Here is a 27,189-nt window from a genome sequence, read left to right on the forward strand (position 1 = left end):
AAAAGTATTCGGTAATAGTCAAGAATAAACGGTGATGGTGAGTATATTACGTCAATGCAACAGTACTATTTTATCAAATGTTCCAAAAAATGGTATAATATAGTTACATTTTTGGATGGCCCATACACAGTTACGATACTGTGAATGTTGGTGAAAATTGTATGGTTTTTATTGGCAATGTATCTTTTTATTCAATTTGTGGATTAATCATATTTTCGAAGAATAAATTGTGTTTCATTGTTTAAGTTTGAAACATTAAATGAATTATTCAACATATAACAATAGAGTTATGAGACAATATTTACAATCACCTATATTTAAGTGTTATTAATTCTAAAAATACAAAAATAACACTGTATATAGTTGCAATAAAACTACTGTGTCTCATAACATGTCCTCGGTATATTTACGGATTTAAAATGCATTTGGTCAATTGAGGCTGGTTCGAGTTTTTCGGAAGTTCTGGCTTTTTAATTAACCTCCAAGTATGGACATTCAGGCTCTTTTCTTTGATAAATCTGGTTTTATTAAATACTTCATGTCACACTTATTAAAGTTTAACGATTTAATGTTTCAATATTTAAAATTTAGGAAAAGGAATTTAATAATTATCTTTCCGCCAATTGACATGATTTGCATTAATACATAATCATAAGACATAATTTAGTATTTTTATCTTTGTATTTAATCGAAACACAACAGTGAATGTGGCCACAAAATTTTTAACAATATTACTGGGAAATACAATACGAGAGTGCGAAATGACGCGTTAAATATACCAGAAAAATAATGTGTCAAGACTATTTTATTTTCACATAAAAGTTATCATATAAACCCACCTCATTACATTTGAATAAAAGATGTCAACAAATTCACAATCGTTGAATAGACTATTGTGCATAGTGCGAACCCATCATCTGATATCAAGTAAAGTGACACGCCCCTCGCGTATTCATTAGAACGTCCTCTTGATTGTAATCGACCAATCGTCTCTCGATTATTCTCAATTAAAAAATATAGATGGTGTAAATATAACTTCAATATCAAAACACACTTAAATTTAATAAATCTAGCATGATGGATACTGTTGCAGCAAACTTAGATCCAACATACGAACCCGATCCTATGGACTGTGTTAATACACCAGTAACCGTAGGGCCTACGAATGGTACATTACAAACTTTAACAGACACCACTAAAACAGAGGATAAAGATTCAGAGGATAGCAGAGAAAATTCAACGCCTGGAAGTGATTTTGATCCAGAAAAACGTTTGTCTTTATCACCAGAACAAGGAACAGACAAGAGACTGACGTTCTCTCCAGAACAAGTGGCATGTGTTTGTGAGGCTTTACAACAAAAAGGAGACGTTGAGAGACTAGCCCGTTTTCTGTGGTCCTTACCACCTAGTGAGTTATTGAGAGGTAGTGAGGCAGTGCTTAAAGCTAGGGCTCTTGTTGCATTTCACAGAGGGAGTTACAGAGAACTGTATGTGATTGTAGAAAGTCACAAATTTGATGAAAGCAATCACAGTTTCCTGCAAGATTTGTGGTACAAATCGCACTATATGGAGGCACAGAAAATCCGTGGAAGACCTCTTGGTGCCGTTGACAAATACAGACTCAGACGAAAACATCCTCTACCGAAAACTATCTGGGATGGAGAAGAGACAGTGTATTGTTTCAAGGAAAAATCGAGACAAGCATTGAAGGATTGTTACAAAAATAACAGATACCCAACACCAGACGAAAAACGAAATTTAGCCAAAAAAACCGGTTTAACATTAACACAAGTGAGTAACTGGTTCAAGAACAGACGGCAGCGTGACAGAACACCTAGCCAGCAGACGATGCACGGGTTAGTATTCAAATAATGTAGCAACACAATATACCTCATCTTAAATGTGACAAAAAGATATCACTTGATAAACTTAAATGTCTATAAAAATCACATTAATGTTACCCGTTTTCCATTTCACCCCACATCTGAATTTCATAATCTAAAATACTGGCGTCAATTTAACATCTGATGATAAAAAGATACTTGTTTAAAAAATGAAATAAATTGCTGAGAAATTTGATATGCATTTTAACAATACATTTTACAAATTCAATTTTATTTTAAATAAAGAAAACTTATGAAATATTATTTAGAAAAAGCGATTAATTAAGAGATATGCACACGGTTGCAATGAATAACCTCGGCTATAGCATATCAACCATAGAAATTGTTCTGATTTTTTTAAAATTTGTATTTGCTTAACTTGAATCAACATTATATTGTAAACGACATGCTTCCTCTTCACAGATAATTCTTTGTGTTTTTCTCTATACAATCCGAAGATCCTCTTTTCAACTTTTATATTTTAGAAATGTTCGTAATGTAAGAAGTTTTGTAAACACATTTCTATTTGCTTTAGGAATAATTTTCAAACCCCTATTCAACCCATTTAGCTTAATTAAGAAATATTTAAATTGATGAGTAAATTACTAGCTGCACATTTGGAGGTAATAACTTGTTTTCATGTGTCATTTTTTTAAAGATATTGTATACATACGATTGTCAATCTCGGAGGGTAAATAAATTGTATGAAATATTTGCTCATGAAAAGCTACAAAATTGAAAATCAACAAGTACATCCACTTTTAACCACTTCAATTCAGACAGTATAAAAACGTTGAACAGGTCAAAAGAGGTTGCAATTTGTTAAACTAAAAATAGCATTGTCCTAAATGAACAAAAGATTGAGTTCAAGATCATGAATATGCTTAAAAATAAAACAGTTACGTGAAAAATATTTGATCGACAAATGGTTTTTTTATTTGGAAAAAAATAATTAAGTTACATTTTTCAATTAATTCAAATTGCGGTCACATCGGTCCCTTACTAAGTAATATTCATAGCATATACATATAGATGTAACTACATGTATTTTGAAATATATTTTGAAAATTTCATGTGGAAAAAATGAAGAAACAAAAGCAGTACAATTAATTACTACAGCTTGCGTTAAGCATCTTGCAAATTAAGTTTTATTTGACTGCTTTAATTATATATACATATATACATATATTTATGTATAAATTATGAAAAATTCAGTATAAGCCTAACTAGTTCCATACAACTGATGCACGCATCCGTGTGCGTGATTTTCTTGCTGTGTTAAAGACCCATTGGTGGCCTTCGGCTGTTTTCTGCCCTTTGGTCAGGTTGTTGTCTCTTTGACACATTCCCAATTTCCATTCTCAATTTTATGTATGTCGAAAAGATTAAATTTATAATGTTTGCGTAGATATGACCCCGGTCGTGGGTGGGACTTTCACTTTTTGCACTTATACGGCAACCATTGTTTTTAACTTGTTTATGCGGTCCTGTTTATGGAGTTGCATCGGCATAATGATTCTATATTTAAAAATATCTAAAATTAAATTAAATTCCGGTGGTTATAAAATGTTCACAATATTAACACTGTGTAAATAACTGAAACAAATGTTCAAAAAATAATGGGGATGTAGAGTGGTAGATATCCTCCTTTTTTCGTGTTTACCAGTTTAAAGCTTTCCAGACTTTCCAAGAGATTGTTTATCATCTTCTTTCCCAGTTCCGGGTATCACTACTTTCACTGTAAGTCAATTTTCTGCCATTTTAACCGCATCTGAAAAAATTACAAAAAGTATTAGTTATGCAATTTTTATAGCTAATATTAAAACTGATCAACGCTGATAGTAAATCCATTCTGCGTTCGTGTCATAAAACACATTTATCATGAATAATATAAAAGATATCAAAAGTTAAATTATTCAAAAAAAAACCCAATACAGGAATATTTTCACGGTTGTATCTTACGTGTCTGAATTGTGTTTATGACATAATGTGATTCAAAACTATTTTTGGGAACATTTCAGTTTTATTATTTTTCTGTAACTATTTTGATATATATATTCTATAAACAAAAACTTCCTTCTTTGTTCTTTCGAAATTATACAATTGAAAGATGGAATCGTGGTATAGTTAAAAAAAAACTTAGATGAGGAATGATTGCAAAAAGACAATTTTCCATCAGGGAACAAAATTAATGACTAGTTTTAGCTACTTAATAGTTGTTCATATTCAAAGTCTATTTTTTTTTTATTAATTTGTAAAGTTTTATCTCTGAAATTTAATAGAAAAATCTGTGCATGGTTTAAGTATTTCTACTATACATCGTTAAAAAAAACACTGTTCATCATATGCATATGCAGAATTTTGACGCTAAAATATATGAATGAGCTATTGTTAAATTTTGAACTGTCATAAAAATTATCGTCTCCATCTTGTGAAAATATTCAATCTAGTAGCAGTGTTTCGGTAGAAGCTGCTTGCTGTCATATTCATCGCAGGTTATGATTAAAGGTGCGCAGTTTGAACACATCTGAATGTGTTATGATAATGAGGCATCATTTTAAAGACGACAAAATAACTTAGAAATGTTCTCATTTAATCAACAAAAAAACGATTTTTCTAACTTTATCTGAAATTGTTCACAGTAAGTTAATTATCAATTCTAATTCACAAACTTGTTGCGTATAATTGAATTCGCTCCAGTGCACCTGTAAAACCTCCCGTTTTCAGCCTTTTCTGAGCAGTTGACCCGTATAAATGATTAAAACTTTAGCGATGAACTGCCATAAGCCGAAAGGGCTAAATAATAAATGCAGGTATGGAAAAAAAGAAGAATGCCAAAACTTCTTAGAAAGGGTTGGTGCCTTAAGCAGAACCTGTTCGTTGTGGTGTCTTGACCCCAAAATGGGGATAATGACACTCAGATCATTTGAGGACACAAACTTAATTGTACTTGTCAGTTTTCCCTAATTATACAGCGGAACAATACTTCCACAAACTACAAACCATGTGATTAGCTCTGTGGTAGTAACGATGTTTATTATGAGAGAAATAATAAGAGGTAATTCACAAATGCAGGAAATGATCACCATCAAACGTAGAAAACGGTTATAATAACACTCCTCGAAGGACATGGGAGTACAGGGCAACCAGGGTCAAAACTCGAGATGTCAAAAGGGCTATATAGAGCGTAAATGTATTAATTGAAAATTTAATTAAGATATGTTTGTAAGACTTAACAGTAAACCAGTTATGCAGTATTTATTTTTTATACAGATCCTTCGAGTCGGATGCCGTTATATTCAACTTTGTTCTGTTTGAAACTAATTGCTTTTACAAAATTTTTTCGACGATTGGCAATCATTCCACAAACCGAGCAATGTATGATATATTTATTATGGATACATATATACAGAAATTCTGTATATCTTTCAAATATTTTCCAAATATACATCTTTATCTATCCGATATAGTAGTTTTTGCACAAACTTAAACCAAATTAGAACACTTTTAACGTTGTTTATCGACATATATTAATCTGTGACAAATGAATGCGAATATGGAATATAAGATTTTCAATGTTATTGTAGTTCGAAAACGTCTAAGGCTATCAGACGAAAAGTGAATTATTCAAAGACTATAGATCCTTCACAAAATAGTACAATATCTTATGGTCCACAGCTGCATTTGTATTAACTGGCTAATTGTACAAATACTGTTAATGCGACAGCAAAATTTTTCCTTCTGTTGTACAAGATAATGATATGTAAGTCCTAGAATTGTCGTCGTCGCCGGTCTGAAATCGTAGTTTTTGATCTAGTAACTGTTAATTCTTTTACTTTTTAGTAATAATCTGAGCCAACCCTAAGACGATTGGTACTCCAATGGAGACTTTACTGAAACCATTTCAGAGCTTCACGTTATACACATAGATATATTTAATGTAATCGGGGTTTTTTCTTCAAATTTCCTCCATAGACCAATTTTTGATGGGTTTTTTGATTCTGGAAGAAGACTCGATAGTCTAAGGCACACATATATATATGTATATATAATTTATAAGTTCTGAAGACTAAAACAATATTTTTTTTTCCATTTCATGTAGGAATACGGCGCATTCTAATTGTTGAAATTCTTTCGATTTTTTTTCCTCCAAATGTTAGAAATACGACCAGACACCAAGAGTTTTTAAATATTCGTTTTTTGTCAATCATATTCCTTACTCATAATTTTCACTCAATCACATTTATATAACCCAGCTCTTACATGTTGGTTTGTGAAATAAAATGGGAGTAAGTTCTATTAGCTTTAATCTGAATCATTCTTGTAATTCAATGTAAAAATTATGCAAATGAAGATAAAAGGATTATCTTATGTAAACGTCAATTGACACGTCAAAAAACAAAAACAGAACATTAAATTTTGTTTAGATGCAGTAGCTATTGGGACAGACGAAATATTAAAGACTGTTTCTAGCATTATACCTTCTCCAGCGCTTAGTGCCACTGCTGGTGGAGATTTATTTCCCCGAGGGTATCACAAGCCCAAGTAGTCAGCACTTATTTGTGCTGACATGAATTATCATTGATATTGTTATATTTGTAAATTAACTGTTTAAAAAATTTTGAATTTTTTGAAATACAAAGGCTTTTCTACACCAGGCATAGATTACCTTAGCTGTATTTGGCAACACTTTTAGGAATTTTGGATCTCAATGCTCTTTAACTTTGTACTTTATTTGGCTTTTTTAAACTTTTTTGGATTCGAGCGTCACTGATGAGTCTTTTGTAGACGAAACGCGCGTCTGGCGTATATAAAAAATTTAGTCCTGGTATCTATGATGGATTTATTTAGTCAAGAACGCCACTATTTACAATCTCAATCTCTTCTAATAACCAAATGGTCAATTTTGTGTGGTTAAAAAAAAATAGCCAAAAAAAAAACCAAATATGCTAAGATTTTTCATTTTAGCTCTTTTGTAAATAGCTGTTTTAAATTTTATCTATACTATATATATGTGTTTTAGATTTATCATCTTCCTTTATAAGTTGATCCTCAAGTGCTTTCCGGATGATTTTAGAAAAGTTATTTGTATTTTTTTTCTGTCAAACTTACTTTTGATAATTGACTCGTGAATGGTGAATGTGTTCAGTATAAAACCTGTAAAAAGTTTTGGTGTTTGTGGTTCAACGTGTGTTGTTGTCTTTGTATTTCGTTTTTTTTTATGTTATTGACTGAACTAAGTCTGTTGGTTTTATTGTAAATATCTTATATTATGATAACCCTGGGCCTAACTGACCAGTTGTAAAGGGTCGTACGGTATATGTATATGTTTACATTACCGAATGGTCTTTGGCTGTACATTGTCACTTTAGCTTTCCATTCTTAATTGCTCAGTTTAGCACTGAACACTTTATCTGATTGACTTGCATAGAATTTATGGACAAAATTGAAGCGATATAAATGTTATGATAAAAAAACCAACTTTTCAATTATTTATTATGTAAATGGTACACTTCAGAAATCAATATTAGAAAGTAACTTAAAAATCAGTTTTACTCTTCTTTTTTTTTTTTGTCCCCGGCATTATGCTAAATTTTATTAAAAATCTGTAACTCATTAATTATTGATATTATTGAAGTTCGTTTATGGGCTTATAGTACTAATTGACTGCGTTTTATCATTATTATTTTTTAGAATGCCTTCATTTTCTGACTCTACGTAGTTCGAAGCAAACAATATAACATTTTTGCTTTATACCAAAAATCAATACAACCAATTAACATAAAGACCTGTTACCTGTGCGGACACGCCCATTTTATTTAATCATGTAGATTCTATAGAAGTCTGGACATTCGGATTGATTCAGAGAAATTAATAATTGCAGTTAACATGTTATCCTAACAAAACATCTGGCTAAGAGGTTGTTGAGGCATACTGGGTGCGAAAAACTACTGAATTTGTTATATTGTTTGAAGATAAATCTCCATCAATTAATTTTTGTCGCTTCTAGTTCAAGCTTTAGTATACTCATAACAGTTACAAATACAAGATATATATCGTGCTATCAACAACATATCTATTTTTACCAACATTTACATGAATTAGTTTATCTTTAATAGGGCATTGCAATGTAATTTGTTAATTGTTTGGCTTTTAACAATATTATCATTATGAACATGACCGCATCGTTGGAATTTGTTATTTTATGGAGACTAAGTGTGCTGTGTTAATGTTTCATTGTTTTAACTCGACGAGTTATATATAAAACGAACGCTTCTAAGTTCTAAAAAGATTTGGAATCAGTAATGAAAAAATGGAATAATTGTAATAAAAATACACTCAACATGAAACATTAGCAACATAGATAATACATTTTAGTTTTCCTATCAATTGTAATAAATAACCCAACCATTTGCATCAGCTATAACAATTAACACAATATTTACTTTTTCTTCATATTATTTATTTATAATTCTAAAGGACACACGTTGTTTTTAAAATATCATCGCTTTACTCGACAACATTCCCTCCCACGGGAAATGTCTTTTTAATTTACCGACGAGAAACTTGTTAAAATTTAACATTTCAAATATTGACATCATTCAACATTTAATTGCATGATTCCATGAAAAGTGCACTTCAATTCAATTTTGCTCACATCAAATATGGACAGATTTCGCGTCGAATCAATTTCAAAACTTTGTGTGACGACCGATTGCTTTATATTTTCGAAAATTTACATTAATATTTCACTTCTTAATTTTGTGTTATATAAAACATCATAATGATTAAAATGGTTACACAAATTTCAGCATTTTTTTTAATTTTCCATATTTATATAGTCTTAAAGTAACTCTTTTTCTAGGCTTTTGAATAATTTGTTTTAGCAATAAATCATTTTGAACTACTAGTACCTTTGTACCAGTCATCTCGATCGCTAAATAGCATGTATTCAAGTTTCTTCTTGGTGAGATAATATAAAAATACAGGAGCCAAAGGGGTCTGGAAAGAGAAATGTTAATCGAAAGAAGAACACAAAGATACTAGTACATTAAGAGTATAAATTACTACCTCCATTAGAAAAGAAGACAACAAACAAGATTATGGTAAAAACTACTTCTGTCAATAGAAACGAAATTTTGAAACAAGATTCAAATATCTTTAAACATCCAATGCATATGCATATATATTCTCAAAACAAATTATTGATGAAAATTTATAAAAGGTATAATCTGCATAGAATAAACCATTTATTTGCTTGCAGTTTTGTATTGTTTTAAAGCGTAGACTAATGCACATTTAATACCAAACACTAAAACAAATGTGTTACGGTCATCGCACTAACAAAAGTATCCTCTGTTTGATCATTTCCAATAGTTGGCTTCGAGCACCGCTGTTCAGAAAAATGAATTATTGAAATATGTATATGAAGAATTAAATCGATTTCGTGTTTGTTTGTTAAAACTACAAAAGATATATCGAATTCTTAATTAAATATCTTTTGTTATTGTTCATCGTTTTATTTCCTTAGTTTGGGTATTTTACAATATTTGTGCTCAACATGAACATCTTGTGGTATTTTTCGTCCGATAGTTAATAAATTCTTTAGAGAGAAAACATTTAGAGAAAAAAGGAATTTATCATAAAATATTGAATAGAGCTACATTTTTTTCTGCAAATGAATAAAACTACAAATTAAGTTAAAGATGCTATAAATTGAACGATGGCGCCTCCATGCCAAGATAAGAGACCAAAAAACTTGATCACCGCATAGGTGTAATTTCACAGTATAGCATTCCAGATAAATCCGAGAAACCTAAGATAACTTTTTATATCTGGACAATATATCCTATGCATTGTTTTAACATCAACAAGCGAATAACTTGGTTATTATCAGAAATGATTAATTTTATCTAAATTTTCAACGATACTGTCCACCCTGAGAGCATTTTTTGTTGTGGCTCGCAATATTAACATAAATACTGTATACATGCGAAAGTATGCCAGTTGCAAACTTTTCTTTTCATTCATAGCAACAAAAAGTTGAAATAAAATGTTCCGTGAAAGCAAATCGTCTTTCCAACAATATTTGAATGTACCATTGAAAGAAACAACTAAAAATGATAGTATGTGTTGAGGCGAATTGCCATTATTTTTCTATGTTTGAGTTACGTGCATTTCGCGTACTAGTGGACCTTTTTGCATTTTGTCGCCTCGCCAAATTATTTTGTCATACGAAATATTGTATTTCAATATATTATAGGATGTTTAAACAGATGGAAAGGAAAATAACGGTGTTATATAGCTGGTTAGATGTTCTCCTTATATTATTCACTCTACCGACACCAAGTATTCACGAACCAAAATACTCCCAAAAGTTTGGACTATCGTTAATGGAGATTTGCCCATAATAGTACTTGTATAATATTCCATGTTATCGTGTGTGTGTGTGTTTAATTCTTTTGTGAGCTTGTTCTCTTCAGCTTTTTTCCTATTTTTACTTCAAATGTAAAAAAAAAGATAGGCGAAAGATACCAGAGGAGATTCAAACTCATAAATCGAAAATGATTTGAAACATTTTGAAATTAGATAACATATACCATAGCAGATAAGCAACTGCTTTTCATCGGGATTCATTTACTGTTGATAAATGATAAAAATAAGACGTGGGTGTCATTGAGACAGCAACCCAACACTAAAAACTCAAAGACACCCTTTCTATAAGTCTAAATTCACTTAACTTTTCACCTTGCTATATTAATGTCAGCAATATTAACACTTATGTTTTTCTTGGACTTTACACATCTCCACTATCATATACTTTAAGGTTTTATTACGGAAACTAAACGACATTTTAAACTGTGTACAAAATGTGCAGTACTTGTGTGTTTCATTGTAAATATTCAATTAAGACAAATGATCCCCTTACTTATGAAAGTTTTAACGACCTTCAATGGCTATAAAGCCCTCGCAAGGTCGGCCAATGATAACCTTTTTGTGCACTGTAAACATATATTACCCAATATGAAATTTACTGACCCCATATATATCGTATTAGGTCACTAACACCAAGTAACTAACAATATAGCCCTGCTTTTATCTGTTTTGAACGCAAGATTCCTAAGCACACTAAAATTAAGATTGTCTGTTTATCTCTTGTAATACGTAAATCTTGAAGCCGAATTCTTCATATATTTGAACTGATAAACTAGATTTTCTAACACAGTAGATACTTGTTATTCGAATACTTTTTTTTTTTTATAGTTTTATATTTTTTCTGCAAGTTAAAAAAAGTTCGTTCATTCAACCTCTGACCAATAAATCATGTATTAGTCCCGGATACCACAACTTTTAAAAAATAAAATAAAATGGCATTAAATAATTCTGTCAAATGGTTGAAATTTTTTTATTATTGTACACAAAACATTAATTTTATTATGAACAATCCTATACATTTCTTTCATATTTCTGTTTATAGAAAGGCATTGACACTTAACTAGTCATTTAAAATAATATACTGTCATTTTACTTTCCTTTTAAATCTTTTATATTCGGAATTGTTAATCTATTTGGCTTCCCGCCCTCTAAATTTATTGTACCTTTCACCGTCGAACAAAATGATGTCGGAATATTATAATAAACAAATTTTGGATTTACAAGTGTCCTGCTCTGAAAATATTTATGGTGTATTTAAAGAATAAAAAAATTAAAATTTGTGGATCTCATTAAAGATGACAACTCCTTTTGGAATTTTTAATATCACACGTCAAAATATTGTCTACAATTGGACTGAAAATACTCGATTTAAAGTTTGTTTGGAATGTAATCGTCAGGTTAAAGTTCGACTGTTCTGTGTCTTTTGTTCATAACAATACTGGGGGGAAATGCGGAAGGCCACCCTGTATCTGTATTTAAATTTACAAGATTATTAATAGACAATGAATGAAACAGTTTTAATAATATAATTTAATGAAATAAAAAGCCCGAGTTATAGTGTCTTTATTTAGATCGGTTTAGAGAAAATGAAAACGAAATGACGAAAAAAATCCGACAAAACGTAAATATATATAATTTTATGAATGTATGGCTCTTTTTTCGGGTTGTTGTCTCTTTGACATATTCCCTTTTCTATTCCCTATTTCATTTAGGACAGTCTTTTGTTTATCATATGTATATACCAAAAAAATCACATTGTTATTTTCTTTCCTTTTGTCAAAAGAAATCTAATTTATGGTAACATATAAATAATGTACAATATAAGACATCTCTTTTTCAATTTATTTAATGAGCTTACATTTCTCATTTGGAAATAGGCAAAAAGATGCTGAGTAATGTTGTCAACACTATATCTTCATACTCTTTGTTCTAGAGGATTTTATGGATCAGTATTCATAATACAACACACACGTCAATAAATATTAGATTGCAAAAAGGCATAGAAAAAAGTTTGTATTATATAACGATTCATATATATCTGAAGTTTTATATGAAATTCTAATTATGTACGCTGCATAATTCTTTAGTGAGATGAACTACAGGTTGTACATTATAAGTAATGATACATTATTGTTCTGCAACTCCAAAGAGACCTAAGATATTTTCTTACGCCAGCGGATACTTGTTTTTGTGAAGGATAGAACATATCTATTTTCAATTCGATTCTAATGTTGTCAGATTTTATTTAAATTAACGGATTTTATAACGTGTCTGCTTAAAGAGAGCAAAACGGCTAATGACTCAAAGTCGTTTTATTAAAAGCCTCTTTAATAAATAAATAAATAAATAAATAAATACATGAATATTTTTATAAACAACTGGGATTTAGACTTTTTTATCGTTTGGTTTTGTGTCGCAGAAATTTGAACTTGACCATAAAACACAAATGTAAAACGATTCAATTCTAATGAAATTTGACACAAATAATAATCAGAAAAGTTATATTGTTTGTGCAATTTTCTGATTATCTTATAACTGATTTTTTTCATGCATGCTTGTAGTTTCATGTTTAATCGACGTTTTACGTATTTAAGATGTATTTTTTATTCGTTAAAAGATTTGAGTTTAAAAATAAAGCACTTTATAAATTGCGTGCGTCCGCAAATTTTTGAACTAACTAATCTAGGAATGGCTCTAACCCATATATAAAAAAAATCGGGGATGTACAAATTCGTATATTCGTATATTCGTACTTCCGATAATAACTAGTCTAAAATTTTAGGTATGGTAAGCTATCATATTGAAAACTTTTCATTATATATATATAATCTGCTGTAGAGAACTAGAATATACATATAATCTATATTAGATTATCGCTACAGTCAGGAGCGGATATGTAGCCATTTTTAAAAAATGTGAGTTTAATCCCCGGAACCCCTCCCCCACCCTGAATCCGCCATGTTATAATCCTATTAAGTCTATGATATTATAATCTGTTGATTGTGCATGACCTATTGTCCTAAAATATATCATAAAGGTAATGACTTGTTTTCAAATTGAAACTTGAATGTATTTAAAATGGAATGTATAAGTTACTTAAGCTAACGACTGTAATAATAAATTAAAAACATGTGAAGAAGTTATCAAGTGGGCAATAAGTTTGGAAAAACTTATCAATTTTCTGGAAACAATGGTTTCTGGAAACGGCGGATTTGACGGACGTCATCTCTAGGAAAGTGAGAAAACCCATATAAATTTTCTTCCTTATAGGACATAGACCCAAAATACCCGTCAAATTTTAAATATTTTATAAATATTTAATACTTCTAGTGAAACGGTTATATAATGATAAAAATAGACTACATTACCATTACTGATAATTTTTACAAATGATTTAAATCAGTATATCATCTTTAAATAAAGTGAACATGCATTATTATTCAGTTTTATAGCTATAGAAGTAGAGTTTATCATACATCAAATGTAGAATAAATTAACAAAAGCGTGCACATTTATTGTAACAATGAATTTATTTATTCTACCACATTTTTCACGAAACCTCTATTTCATCAGCAATAAAAATAGACTTCCAGAATTTTGGGGCTATAATACATTGTACCACTAAATTTTGAAGAATGGGAGCTACATAATGACAAAATCAAATAACACCATGTATTTCTTGAGTCAGAAGCACTTTTTAAATCAGCCTCCATCAAGAAGAAACAAACCGAATTTGAAACTGCAGGAATAACAGTAAATTATGAAAATTGATGTAATCCTGCGACTGCATGACAGTCTTTAGAGTCTGTACTTTACTTTCGTGCTATTGTTGTCTAGTCCGACGATTCATTTATGCTTAAATAGGGCGAACAATTCATGTACGAGCCCAAGCCACCCCTCCTCATCAAAAAGAACAATATCAATTATTAACCTATACAGTTTTGGGTAAAAAAAAGAAAGCAATGTGACAGACTGTGACTGACTCAGAGTATTTTGTGATATCTCTGCAGCTCAGTCATGCAACAAATCGTCGGAAGTCAAGAAAAATAAATTGATGAAGATTTTGAAAAAGCGAAACTTATGCTTCATTGTTAAGCGTCATTAATCGACACCGGATTATGTAAAATTTATGTAGTTTTTTTCATTTATTTAAAAAAAATCAATGTCAAAGTTAAAATAACTACGTAAATGCAATATCGGTTGTTTGCACGAGAGCCCTACTTGTAATGGTAAAAAGTTGTTTAAGAAACTTTTTCTCCCTCCAACACAAACTGGAAAACACTGGCCAATTATCGCGGACCAGTTTAAGGAAGAATAATGGAATGATAAATGTCTTATCCTCACGATCATTTGTATAGATTGTGCATTCGGAAAATGTCATAGTACAATCTCGTTGCTTAAACTTTAGACCGCAGACTTGCATTTAAAGTTGTGTTTTGCGGTATAATTTCAGCACTAAAAGATCATATTTGTGATATTAGTTTTTATCTTCGAAATCATCACACTTTGATGTTGTCATATTTTATACCACTGAAAACTAAGTACATATTTGTACCGTTTAGTGAAGTGCTTAGACATTGTCTTATTTTTTTATTTTATATAACTTACACGATACATTTTAATAAAGCATTGTTATAAGACATATTGTGGTGTAATATATTATTTTTGGACACAGCTGCTCCTCATGTGGGTATCACCGTCAGTAAATTTGGAGTCGTTCTTGTACTTCCATCTCATATTGAAGGTCGAGATCTTAAGTAGTATGCAGAACAACAATTCAAATAATTATTGATGTCGGACAGACTAATATCTAAAGAGTTCTTTGATTGTTTCAATTCAAAATGGCTTTTACTTCTAATGCAAGTTGTCAAAATTGGATCTTATACCTACTTCTTAACGGTGAATAGAACAAGCGGTGAATTATAGTACAAAATATCGGATCAACGGTTGAGCAATTCAAAGGATGTTTAAATTTGTTGACGGCAATGCACCCTCCACTTGAAGGACACATTGTTCATCCATAGAGTTAGCATTACAGGTCCACTGGAGTACGTGCTCTTTTTTTTCTCGATGTTATGTTTTCATAAGTCTATATCTTGTAATACTGTTTAAAAAATGTTATTTCACAATTCGTATAGATATTGCAGTTTTATATCAAGCTTTAAAACCGCACATTGACATTAATTTCAACCTTTTCTCCAAAAAGATATGCTTTAAGCTAATTAATTTTCCATGTATGTGTGATTTTATTATTATTTCTCTATGCTACATATACTCTAAAAATTATTCATTCTCAATTCTTTTGATAATGCATTAACCATGAAATTATACGAAAAATTCATTCTTTTGTTGTTGGAATTTTGGGGGGAGAAATCGAATGCGGATTTAAAGCCTCGGTCACACCTTACCGGATAGCTCGAACGGACGCCTAACGGATAAAATAAAAGTTATCCGTTGACAAAATTTTTATCCGTTGGGAGTCCGTTGGTGTACTAACGGACATGTAACGAATGCCTAACGGACACACAACGGACGTTAAACGTACGTGGAACGGATTCGTACCGGACAGAACGGACGTCGAACGTACATACAACGGACGAGTACCGGATAAAACGGACACCTAACGGAAGCGTAACGGATAAAACGGATGAACAAAATATTCTTAAATTAAAGGCAATAAACCATCTAAAAATTAAAGGCAATAAACCATGAGAAATTTCAATTGGCATTTGTCCGTTTTACATCCGGTAGGCATCCGTTTTATCCGTTATCCTTCCGTTAATGTCCGTTTCACATCCGTTTTATCCGTAAGGCGTCCGTAAGGCGTCCGGTAGACGTCCGTTGGAGAATTGGTCTACCGGATCTTCAACGGATGCATAACGGACACGTAACGGATACAAAACGGACGAGTACCGTACAAAACGGACGCCTAACGGACGTTCAACGGACATTTTATCCGTTGGACGTCCGTTCAAAGTTTTGAACATGCTCAAAATTTTCCACCGGAAAGAACGGACGTCAACGGATAAAACGGACGCTTAACGGACGCCTAACGGATATGGACGGACGCCTAACGGATAAGAACGGACGTCCAACGGACATGAACGGATTGAAAAAAAGTTATCCGTTAGGCGTCCGTTCGAGCTATCCGGTAAGGTGTGACCGAGGCTTTAGAAATTGCAATTTATTCTTCTTTAGAAATTAAATAATTTGATACATACACAAATTAAATATATAGTTAAAATATGCATGATTTGAATAAAGGATGTGAATTTGCAAGTCATTTTATTGACATTGCGATGAAAAATGATACGAGCCATTTATTATTTTAAATGTCGGATGTTACTCTTTCAGAGATATTAGCAATAAATTCTATCTACCCTCGGTATACATTTCATCCGATAAAAATCAGGAATCAAGTCAATCTGACAAATGCCAAAAACCGACTTTCTATTCAATTAGAAAAATGATTAATATTCATTGTCCAAGTTTTTTTTACCTAAATTACGAAACGAAAATAGAAAAAAAAACTAACTGCTTGTACAGGTAAAAACAGCAGAAACATCAATTCACAGAATTCCCTTTGGTCGTTAACGCAGTGATGTAACTTCGATCCAACAACTGAAGGATCGAACCCCAACTTGTGCACGTTGAATTTTGTATGTTTCGCCTCATTTAAAGCTAACCAAGCGAGTCATGATATATTAACGATTAAAGAGGAAGCATAAAATAGATGTTTTATAAGATAAAAGGTTTCATCAATCTTGCAGTCATGAAAACCTCCATAAAAATAATTTGTTTATCTTCCACACATTAGAATATAATAGATTTGAATGGGTAGAATATAAGTTCACAGTGGTAAGTAAACAGTAATGGTCCTGGACGGGATTATGATTGGTGATGGTTAAGTCAGATGTTCACGATTCCATTCTAGGTTTTGCTATCTCTGCATCAGTTATGACAGACGGTATTGTTTTGCTGATAAATGTCTATCTCACACAGGTTTGCTGTCATAATGGAGTAAAGTACACAATACATGTCAAAACGGAATGTGGGTTAGAAAAAATGAGTTTATGGTAATCATTTCTGTCTATTAACGTTTATTAATTTCCATCTATTAAGATGTAGAGATTGCTATTCAATTTTATTTATCATAGATAGAAAAATACAATTATGCTTTGACAATAGGAATCGACATTTTTTTTTCAAATATATTTGTTAAACGGGTAAATAAACTTCCTCCCGGAGTTGGACTTTAAACGTTAATGAAGATCGTTTACAATGGTTTAGGACCAAGATAAAATGCTATTCATCATACTTTATTTGTATTGTTACGTATTTGTTTCCCTAAAACCTCTAATAACATATGGCAACAGATGTCGACTGAGCTCAAACACAGCACATTTATTGTTGCTGTTCTGAGTGAACAGACTCCTAACGTTGAAAATGTCTTAACGCATACAACTACATGTGTTATTAATTTAATTTTCTATATTGGATAATAGGAACACGAGAAGTTTTTTTTTTTTTGGGGGGGGGGGGGTGGGGGTGGCACTGAAGGGCTCGCTCCGATCATGCTTCAGTGATTCCCTATATAATCAACCAAATTTTTCCCAGAAAAGAGGGGGGCTGCCCCTTCTAAATCCGCCTCTGTTTATAATTATACAATCATCTCCCATCTATAATACGTATTTCATATTTACTGACATTTCCATTATGCGTTTTACTTAAAAAGGAGGCAATAACATGTATTGTAATAAACAGTTGGACAGGGGATTAATTCTTATATTTTCAACACGAAATATACGAAACATAGTATACTGGAAGCAGTTCATAAGAACAAATGTTTATGATAAATTTCGTAAAATTCAAAGTCAAAAGTCTAAATAATATTATCATATCGAATCAAAAAGTTTAAAAAGCAGTCAAAAGTAATGTGTATCGACTTATGACATAGAAACTATTTTCCGAAAATATACAAATAATCAGACTAAGTATAAAATATGATAACACTGCGATTAACCGAAAAATAATACGCTAGACAAAACTTAAATAAGGGTAAGGAACGACTATTCAACTTCAAGTGGAAGGAGGGTTATGGTATTTTCCTAAGAAAAAAAAACATATATTCAGATCCCCGATTTGGTGACAAAATATATTCTGAAATTCAGATCAAATCAGAAAAACAGGATTTGACTTATGACAATTCAAAAATTAAGTACTTTTTTTTTTAGGATAATCTGAATATCTAAAGGAACGTGACTGACAGTTTTCTATAACAAAATGAGGAGTATCATTTAGCATATTATACATTGAACAGCAAGGTACATGAAAGTTAAATGATACCATATTTTGCGCTATTCGTTTTGTTTCTGTATTCATTATAAAATTATTGTCTCATAAATGGATCATAACGACATTTTAAATGGTGATCATAACTGCAAGTATAGCTACTTCGAATTAGACAAAATTTGTTTTTATCTTAAAGCCATTAAGGACAGCTTGACAAAGTTAAAAGAGTTTTTGTCAATTTGTATAATGATTTAGTACTAGTCGTTTGATTATAATAATAGGGCTAATTAATGTAAAAGACATCCTGAATTCTGGCGAAGGTTTTCCTGTTTTTGTACAATTTTCTCCTTGTCTTTTTCAATATTGTAGGCGTGTATTATCAAATTAATGTAAGTACGAGTAATAGTCGCTGTCTTAAGAAGAAGGAAGAAGCAATTGTCTCGAGATCTGACTTGTGAAACCTCTTAAAGCCATTTCCGATACAAATTGACATAGACCGCAACATCCTGTGATTCGAATCCAAAACATTTCGACATGGGAATTTAATTTTTCTTTTGGTTGAGGCAAAAATTGGTGTACGAGGAACATTTCCAAAAAAAGTCGGCAGCTATTGGCTGACATGCACTTCCGTATTTTTATTGTAAAATATTTTTACATCTTCAGACTATAAGTATATGAACTACGTCAATTTGAATATTAATATCTTAATGGTCCTTGCACTTCTATAATTGTAACTTATGTAATTTTTCACAACAGTCACAAGAAGTATATACATTCCATTAACACTATTTTCTCGTGATATAAGTATATTGTTGAGTAGAATTAAGGTATGATCTCCGGTTTACTTCAAAGTACATTATTTAAGTCACAATTGCGGTAGTAGATACTAAAATTAATAATATAATAAGCTGTACTAGTATTTTACATTTGTCTTTTCGGGGCCTTTTATAGCTGACTATCCAGTATGGGTTTTGCTCATTGTAGAAGGCCTAACGATGACACATAGTTGCTAACTTCTGTGTCATTTGGTCTCTGAAATTCTGAAATGTCTGGTGTTATCAAACAATCATGTACCAATTTGTATGTCCACCATGCAGGCATGCGTTCACCTTTTATGAAAATATGTATAGTCGCCGACAACTGGATTCTGTTAACATAGACTACCAGTGCTTTTGTCACACCCTGATTGTACCTAATATTCCTGTAATAGAATTAATCAATCCTTTAAAATACTATACTAAAATAGTACCCATTCTTATTTTATAATGCAACTGGATTCATATATTCCCCGTAACTTTCTTATTCAATTATATACCAAAGAAAAGGTGTGCAGATGAAAGAAGGACATACTGAGAAGAAAACATGTTTTTTTTATTTTTTTAAACATGGTGTCCACAGTAAGGTCACAAGTAGATCAGCTGGTACTAAATTAACTTATGATCTCTAAAAACTTATATAATACAATCCTAGTTCAATGTCTATAAAGGTCATAACTATTAAACAACTTGACTTTGTTCGACATATTTAATACTTTTACAAACAGTAGCGGCCATGATTATTTTGTGGTGTTGGGGTCAATAACCGCCCTCCTTAAAAGAGGGACAATGAATGTAAGTTCCAAGTTTACTTACTGCCCTTCTGTAGATTTTCTTCAGTATTAAAAATGTCTGTTAATTTACCCTTACTAATATTACAATTAAGGTAAAGGAGGCTTTTTCGAATGGAATAAAGTATATCAAGCAAACGGGACAAAACGTTCATCAACAACATTCAAATTAGACACTTTAAAGATGATATAACAAAAAAAAGTTTTTTGAAGAGTTGCTTATGGAAGGAAGACTCATCATTCGTGTTATTTGATGATGATTTTATAACTTTTGAATTTAAATAAGTTTCAAATACATGCAACCTCGGAAAGAAAACAAATTATTCGTCTATTCTACAATTGTTTTATTTTTGAGTTTGTATCCGATATTCTACTATCATGTCTTTTTTTTTAACGATATACTATGTTGAAATTGTTATCATCTGCACTGTGAAAAATAAGTAAAATATTATATATATGTTTTGATTCAATCTATATTTATTTTATACGTTTCTTAAATATTGTATTGGTGTTGAACATCTGTCAGCAAATAAATACAATGTATTGCATTCTGGATGTACAATAAATGTCTTCTCCGTGGACATTAAGGATTAACAGCCGCAAAGGATGACACGAGTCGAGTAGATCGCATAACAAATTACACTGTGAATTTCATATGGTAATCCAAACTTGTTTCTAAATTGTTCATGATTAAATGTAATCAGATATGTTCGATACCGACTTTATCAATTTAATATCAGACTATATGTTTCACATCCTTTCTTTAAAAAAAAGACAAATACAATCAGTGTATCAAATTGTCCGTAATTCATCTCGCAAACTTTGAAAATAAAACAACAAAGACAAATTGTTTTCAAAGTAGATTTCTTTTGTCTTTATTTTATAAAATGTATATTGTGTTGTAATAAAACAATAACAATAGACCACCCGTTTCCCATTAGGTGTCCATAAAGTTCATATGCGTTGTTGGGTTGCTCTCTCGTTGAAATTTACCAAACCGCATTTTTTTTATCACATTTGGTTCCACAATAAGTATCTTTTGCTTTGTTGATACACGGTAAACACATAATGTTTCCACGTCCTTTACGAGTAAGTTATAGAATTTTCTAAATTTATAAATGTGTAAAAGAGAATAGACAATTGATAAAGGAGATCTGTCAAAGAGGCAACAACCCAAACAAAACGTAGAACACAATTCAAGGCCATTAATGGGTCTAAACTAGTTCACCTGCTTCAATTTTGGCGTTTCCTGTTTCCATCGCACGATTCCCGACACTTGTTCGTACGCAACAAAATCTAAATAGCTTCGCAACAGCAAGTGTTCTGCAACGCCTACAAATCAATTTCTGTATACCAATTACGGAGTAGAAACACTAATAGAGTGAGTAATAAAAGTACATGTTTAAATAACAAATCAAACATTTAAATGCACAAATCAAAACTAGATTCGTATAAACTTCTAACGACTAGAACAAGACTGCGATTGGTTTGATTATCAATGGAGTTCTCCTTACGAAAAGTAATCTTGTTTATTATAGTATCCAACATTTAGAAATCTACAAAATATACCTAAATTTCTAAAAACCACGACAAACAGGATGGAAAACGAATTATTTTCTAAGCAAGCTAGTTTCATGTTGGTGCCGAATCGACTGACAAAGCAGCGAACAAAACAGTTGCCGTTTCAAGGAAACCTGAGATTGTTGTACATTAATATTTTCTACAAAACAATAAGGGAAAGAGAGCCTCTGATTAAAGACTGAAGCTAACACTCAAACAATGTGTTGGATGCTTTACGTTGGTTTTTATTTGATAGCTTCGTGCAATTAATATTCATCTGTTATGATGGTGATCTTGTACGTGTTAAGGAACTCATTTCAAATATTTGCGAAACACTAATGTTTATAAAGTTCTGGACTATTGTGTTAAGATTTTTCGAAGTCTGACACATGGTGCGATATTTTCAGTAATATATGTCGAGTTATAATTTATGAACTCTTTAATACGAAACTTCAACATGTAATTTTTTTTTTTTTTTGTAAACCAGTTGCCTCCTCATGAGTCTATATTTATCAGTTGGTTCAATGTAAGTGTGTGTGCAGTAATGTCTCTAATTTCAATGAACGTAATACACGTATTCAATTACCAAAAAAGTTTGAAGAAGGATATATGAGATATCATAAATTGGTTAAAACTTCCTCTAAGTTCTTGCACCAAATTAGGGCCGAATACATTTTGAAATATTATTTTACTTCTTGAATTTCATTATACATGGTTCTCAAATACAGCTTTTTAATCGTTATGTCATTCAAAAGCAAGCAATTTTAATATCGCCCTTGACATCTTTCTACACATGTATATAGTCTTCCATATAAACTGATAACAGTTATATATATCATATATAATATCTTGATTTTGCGAGTAGCAATTTTGGACGAATATTGACTCCCTTATTCATAGTTTCAAAAATGAGTAATGCAGTTTTTCCTTTTCTCTGTCTCTCTCTGTTGATAGATGCACCTGAGTGTTGCATAAACTAGGAATGTTCTGCATTCTTGAAATTTATGACGTTGGTGTAACACCAATATTATCCAGTCCTTACTTCATGTAAAATTATTTTTACAATGTACTGTAAATTTGTTGTAATTGTACCTTTTATTATTCCAAATGATAAAAAGGGTATGTGGCAAACATAGTTATATAGTTTAACCCAACTAGACATAGAAGATAAATATTTTCCAATTACAGACTCCGAGAGGGAAATTATTCAATACTCGACCTTTGTATTTCCATTGTAAATGACATAAGTAGGATACAGAAATAGTAAATCGTTATACATTGCTTAAGAAACTCTTAAGCCATTTTTTGTTGACCTTCGGTCTGCAGTATATTTGATATTTTGAAAGTATTCAATGTGTTCATTCAAGGGAGAAAGTACATTTTAAATCTGTTATAAAATTACATAATTAGAAAGATAATCTTTCGGGTACAATATACACTACTAATTACTTTTTTTGAATTTTGACACGTCGTCTGTCATAATTTAAATATTTAGTTAATATATCTGTTGGTTGTAGTGTTTTTGTTTAATCACTTTTCGTTTTCTTTCAGCAGTGATGGATTAGAGGACTGCAGGGCACACAAAATTCCAATGAACTTTAACCCCCATCAGCATCTCCCTCAACCAATGTGGACCAACCATCAGGACATTATGATGAACGATTACAGAAATGACCATAATATGGAAATGAAAATGCTAGATGACTTCCGACACAACATGACATTGGCGCCAGTCAAAAATGAACCAATGGTACCGCCTCATTTTCTGTGCGGACCACCTCTAGATCATCCGCATAGACTGCATCATCCAATTTCATCGGTGTGATAACTAATCAAAATTGAAAAATGTGTTCTATTTTTTGTGTATTTAATTCTGTGTCCTTTGTTATGTTAAGTATTGTATTTCAGAAGTTTTATAAGATATGTTAAGCAGTCAAAACTAATGTATGGAGACTGTTTTATTTTCAATTTGTTTTACTAAAAGGAGACTAATACAACGGATACTAGATTGTTCTATCATTATTGTCAAAATTAATCTTTATTAATGATTTACGAAACGAAACACCCAAACCACCCACAAACAATATTAAATGAAATTAACAAGAAGATGGCAAGTGGCTATATGTATGTCAAATTATAAGTATAAAACAGATGGATGTAACGCAAATTTAAAATTCACAGCCAAGTTTAAGTTTATATGAATTTTAGATAAAACGTCAATGAGATAAAATGCAAAAAACAGTAACTATGACCAAAACACATTGGTGTTGTAAATTTTTTATTCTGATGTGTATGATATACAATAAGGTGCAAGCATTAATCTTGTGTTAAAGTAACTAATTATCACTAGTTTTGTCATTATTGTTTTAATTTTGGAGACATAAGTAGATTAAGCTTGATCATTCTATTATTTACAAACCTTAATCTAAAAGAAGCACTGCTTATATTACATCTAAAGTATAAAGTGATATGTACTAAAAGTACTCTTTGTCCTTAATTTTACAATTCAATTCATCGCCCTCGTAAGCTTTTACAGAATGGTTAAAATAGTTGTTTTTATGCTGTTTATGTTTTACCTTTATTGATATGATAGCTACACATTTTGGATCGTTTATTGAATATGGAGTATCAAAGCAAACAAAACAGTTTAAGGACAAACTATCCCAAATTATTGCCTTCATATTTTGAATTCGGCGGACTAAGGGACGACATCAAAAGATCGATGTAGGATAAAAAAAACTTAAATAGTTTGGGGGTGGGGTCAACATGGCTGCAAGTTTTGTTAATCCAAAATCGATTTTACATATATCCATATAGGTAAATCAATTTTTCCCAAATTAAGTTAAAAGGGGGGTTGGGGGGTCACTGAAAAAAACTATGTGAATTAAGTTTGTTATCCTACATTGAACTTTTGATGTCGTCCCTAAATAAGAAAAAAAAAAACAAATTTAAAACAAGACGTCAATTAGTTTAAACATATTTTGTTGTTCAAAACAAATGGATTAGACACAAGTTTTTTCAACTTAGTTCCGTTTTCTCCATACGTATGATTGTTGAAGTATTGACCAATTTCTGCTTTTGTGTTATCATTATAGTCGTCGACTATCAGTATCCTTCGAATTTCAGTAAAAGAGAGTAAAGCAAAACTACATATATGAAACATACGAAGGAACATCTCAAAATAATAAAATATGGGAAACAAGAATGTGTCCAAAGTACACGGATGCCCCACTCCCACTATCATTTTCCATGTTCAATGGACCGTGAAATTGGATAAAAAATATAATTAGGCATTAAAATTAGAAAGATAATGTCATAGGGAACATGTGTACTAAGTTTTAAGTTGATTGGACTTCAACTTCATCAAAAACTACCTTGACCAAAAACTTTAACCTGAAACATGCACTTTCATTTTCTATGTTCAGTGGACCGTGAAATTGGGGTCAAAAGTTTAATTTGGCTTTAAAATTAGAAAGATCATATCATAAGGAACATGTGTACTAAGTTTCAAGTTGATTGGACTTCAACTTCATCAAAAACTACCTTGACCAAAAAATTTAACCTGAAGCGGGACAGACGGACGAACGAACGAACGGACGGACAGACGGACGGACGGACGGACGAACGGACGCACAGACCAGAAAACATAATGCCCCTCTACTATCGTAGGTGGGGCATAGAAATGAGACAAATATTAGCCAAGATAAGTTTAATCGGAATGTGCAAGTGAAATCTTTTAAACATTGAATAATGATTCGTAAGTTTTGAGTTTGACAACATGCTAAAACTGAAATAATCATAATAATAATCAAAGTAACAATAAAGTACCTGGATGTATTTTGTGTAGAATATATTTGAGTAGCATATGACCGGACACTATTGTCAATGCTGTATGTGCCTGGAATATCTAGCAGCTATATGAGGCTTTTGATTTATACTTTTGTACTTTTGTTTTATTTCGTTCTGCTCATATTTTATGATATTTTGAATAAATTCTTCATTATCGATACGAATATTAAAGATACCCGAGCTTTTATCCATTTCATTTATGTTTCTTTTCAAATTTACTCATGATAAACTCTGCATTTTCTCATTTTAAGGCTTAAAACGTCATACAAATACAGCCAACTTATAAAATAAATAGCATACTCAAGTATAATTAAGCAAAGACCACATAAACAGCAGTTTTCTTTTCTCTTCCATATCTGTTACTGACAATTTCAAAATATATCGTGAATGTACCAATACAATAAAAAGCAAATTCTGTATTAATTTCAATGAGTATCAAGAACAATGGCTACTTTTACCTATCGATCATGGGATGAATGTATTGCTGTATTGTGTTAATGTTATGTTATGCATGCGCAGTTCAATGTTCGAAAGAAGACAATATATATATTTGTATTTACATTGCATCTTTAGAAGATATACAAGACGAGCATATCAAATATGTGCATAGAAACGGCTGAAATATGCTGCGCTCATTTAGGTAAAGTTTTTCAGAGACGTCAACTTTAAAAAAAAAATTGCAACTTTAATGGTTTTTTTTAAACAAAAGTTATAAAAGTACTAGTGCAACAAATAGAAAAACCTGAAAGACAAGATCTATGGTAAACAATATGACAATGAAACTGAAATCATTAGTTTAGACACTTTGAATTCTGTGAATTCTTGGAACACGTTTTAAGTTCTATTGTGTTTTTTCGTAAAATCTATCATAACTGTCAACAATAATTTGTATTTTTGAACTCGTCATTGTAAGAAATGTTCTTAAATCTGCATTCACACAAATGACATGCATATTGTAAATGTATTTGTTTATTAAATATGGAATAACAAGGAAAATAAAACAGTTTCAAGACAAAATATTTCAGACTGTTATTTTATATACAGAAACTTCGGCTAGACAATATTGTAGTGACTGTCAAATGAAACCAATATTATTATTACGTTTTTAAAATAAAAACTGTTGTAAAAATGCGTCCTTAAAAGGTAATATTTGTACCAAGACAGGCTTTCTAGACCAAGTGTTGTTCATAATTGTTGGTTGTCTTTTGAAGCATGTGCGTCGGACTTTCTTTGTAATAATTAGGGTTTCCGTAGGTCTTTGGTTCTGTCCATTATTTTCAGTAATTGCTTATGCATTATCCATCTGGGAAAAAAAAAAATCAAACAAAAACATGTATTTCTTTAATTGATCCTGATACATGGAGGGTTTAGTATTAATGCATACGAATAAAAAAAAAATATTTGGTATAAACCAATAAGATAGCTGCAACCCAACGACACAAACTACCGAAGAATTAAATCAGTTTTTGAGAAGATCTTAAAAACATTTCCTGTGTGTTGTTTTTCAATTTCAAATGGACGAACAAAACGTGCATAAGAAATGTAAAAAAAAACTAGTGCAGG

At 31.2% G+C, this 27,189-nt stretch overlaps 1 protein-coding gene across 2 annotated transcripts; it reads left to right on the forward strand.

The window, feature by feature from the left end:
* Positions 1–1,034: 1,034 nt before the first annotated feature.
* Positions 1,035–26,645, forward strand: LOC143067908 (homeobox protein SIX4-like). Of its 2 annotated transcripts, none has more exons than XM_076241529.1 (2): positions 1,035–1,856; positions 23,329–26,645. In XM_076241529.1, the coding sequence occupies exons 1-2, from the start codon at positions 1,075–1,077 to the stop codon at positions 23,600–23,602; spliced, it is 1,056 nt and encodes a 351-aa protein (XP_076097644.1). In that variant the 5' UTR covers positions 1,035–1,074; the 3' UTR covers positions 23,603–26,645. The 2 variants fall into 2 exon arrangements, with proteins under 2 accessions (XP_076097644.1, XP_076097645.1); XM_076241530.1 differs by having other exon boundaries at positions 1,041–1,856; positions 23,332–26,645.
* Positions 26,646–27,189: the final 544 nt, after the last annotated feature.

Source organism: Mytilus galloprovincialis, chromosome 3 (genome assembly GCF_965363235.1).
Source record: "Mytilus galloprovincialis chromosome 3, xbMytGall1.hap1.1, whole genome shotgun sequence".
In the NCBI taxonomy this organism is placed as follows: domain Eukaryota; kingdom Metazoa; phylum Mollusca; class Bivalvia; order Mytilida; family Mytilidae; genus Mytilus; species Mytilus galloprovincialis.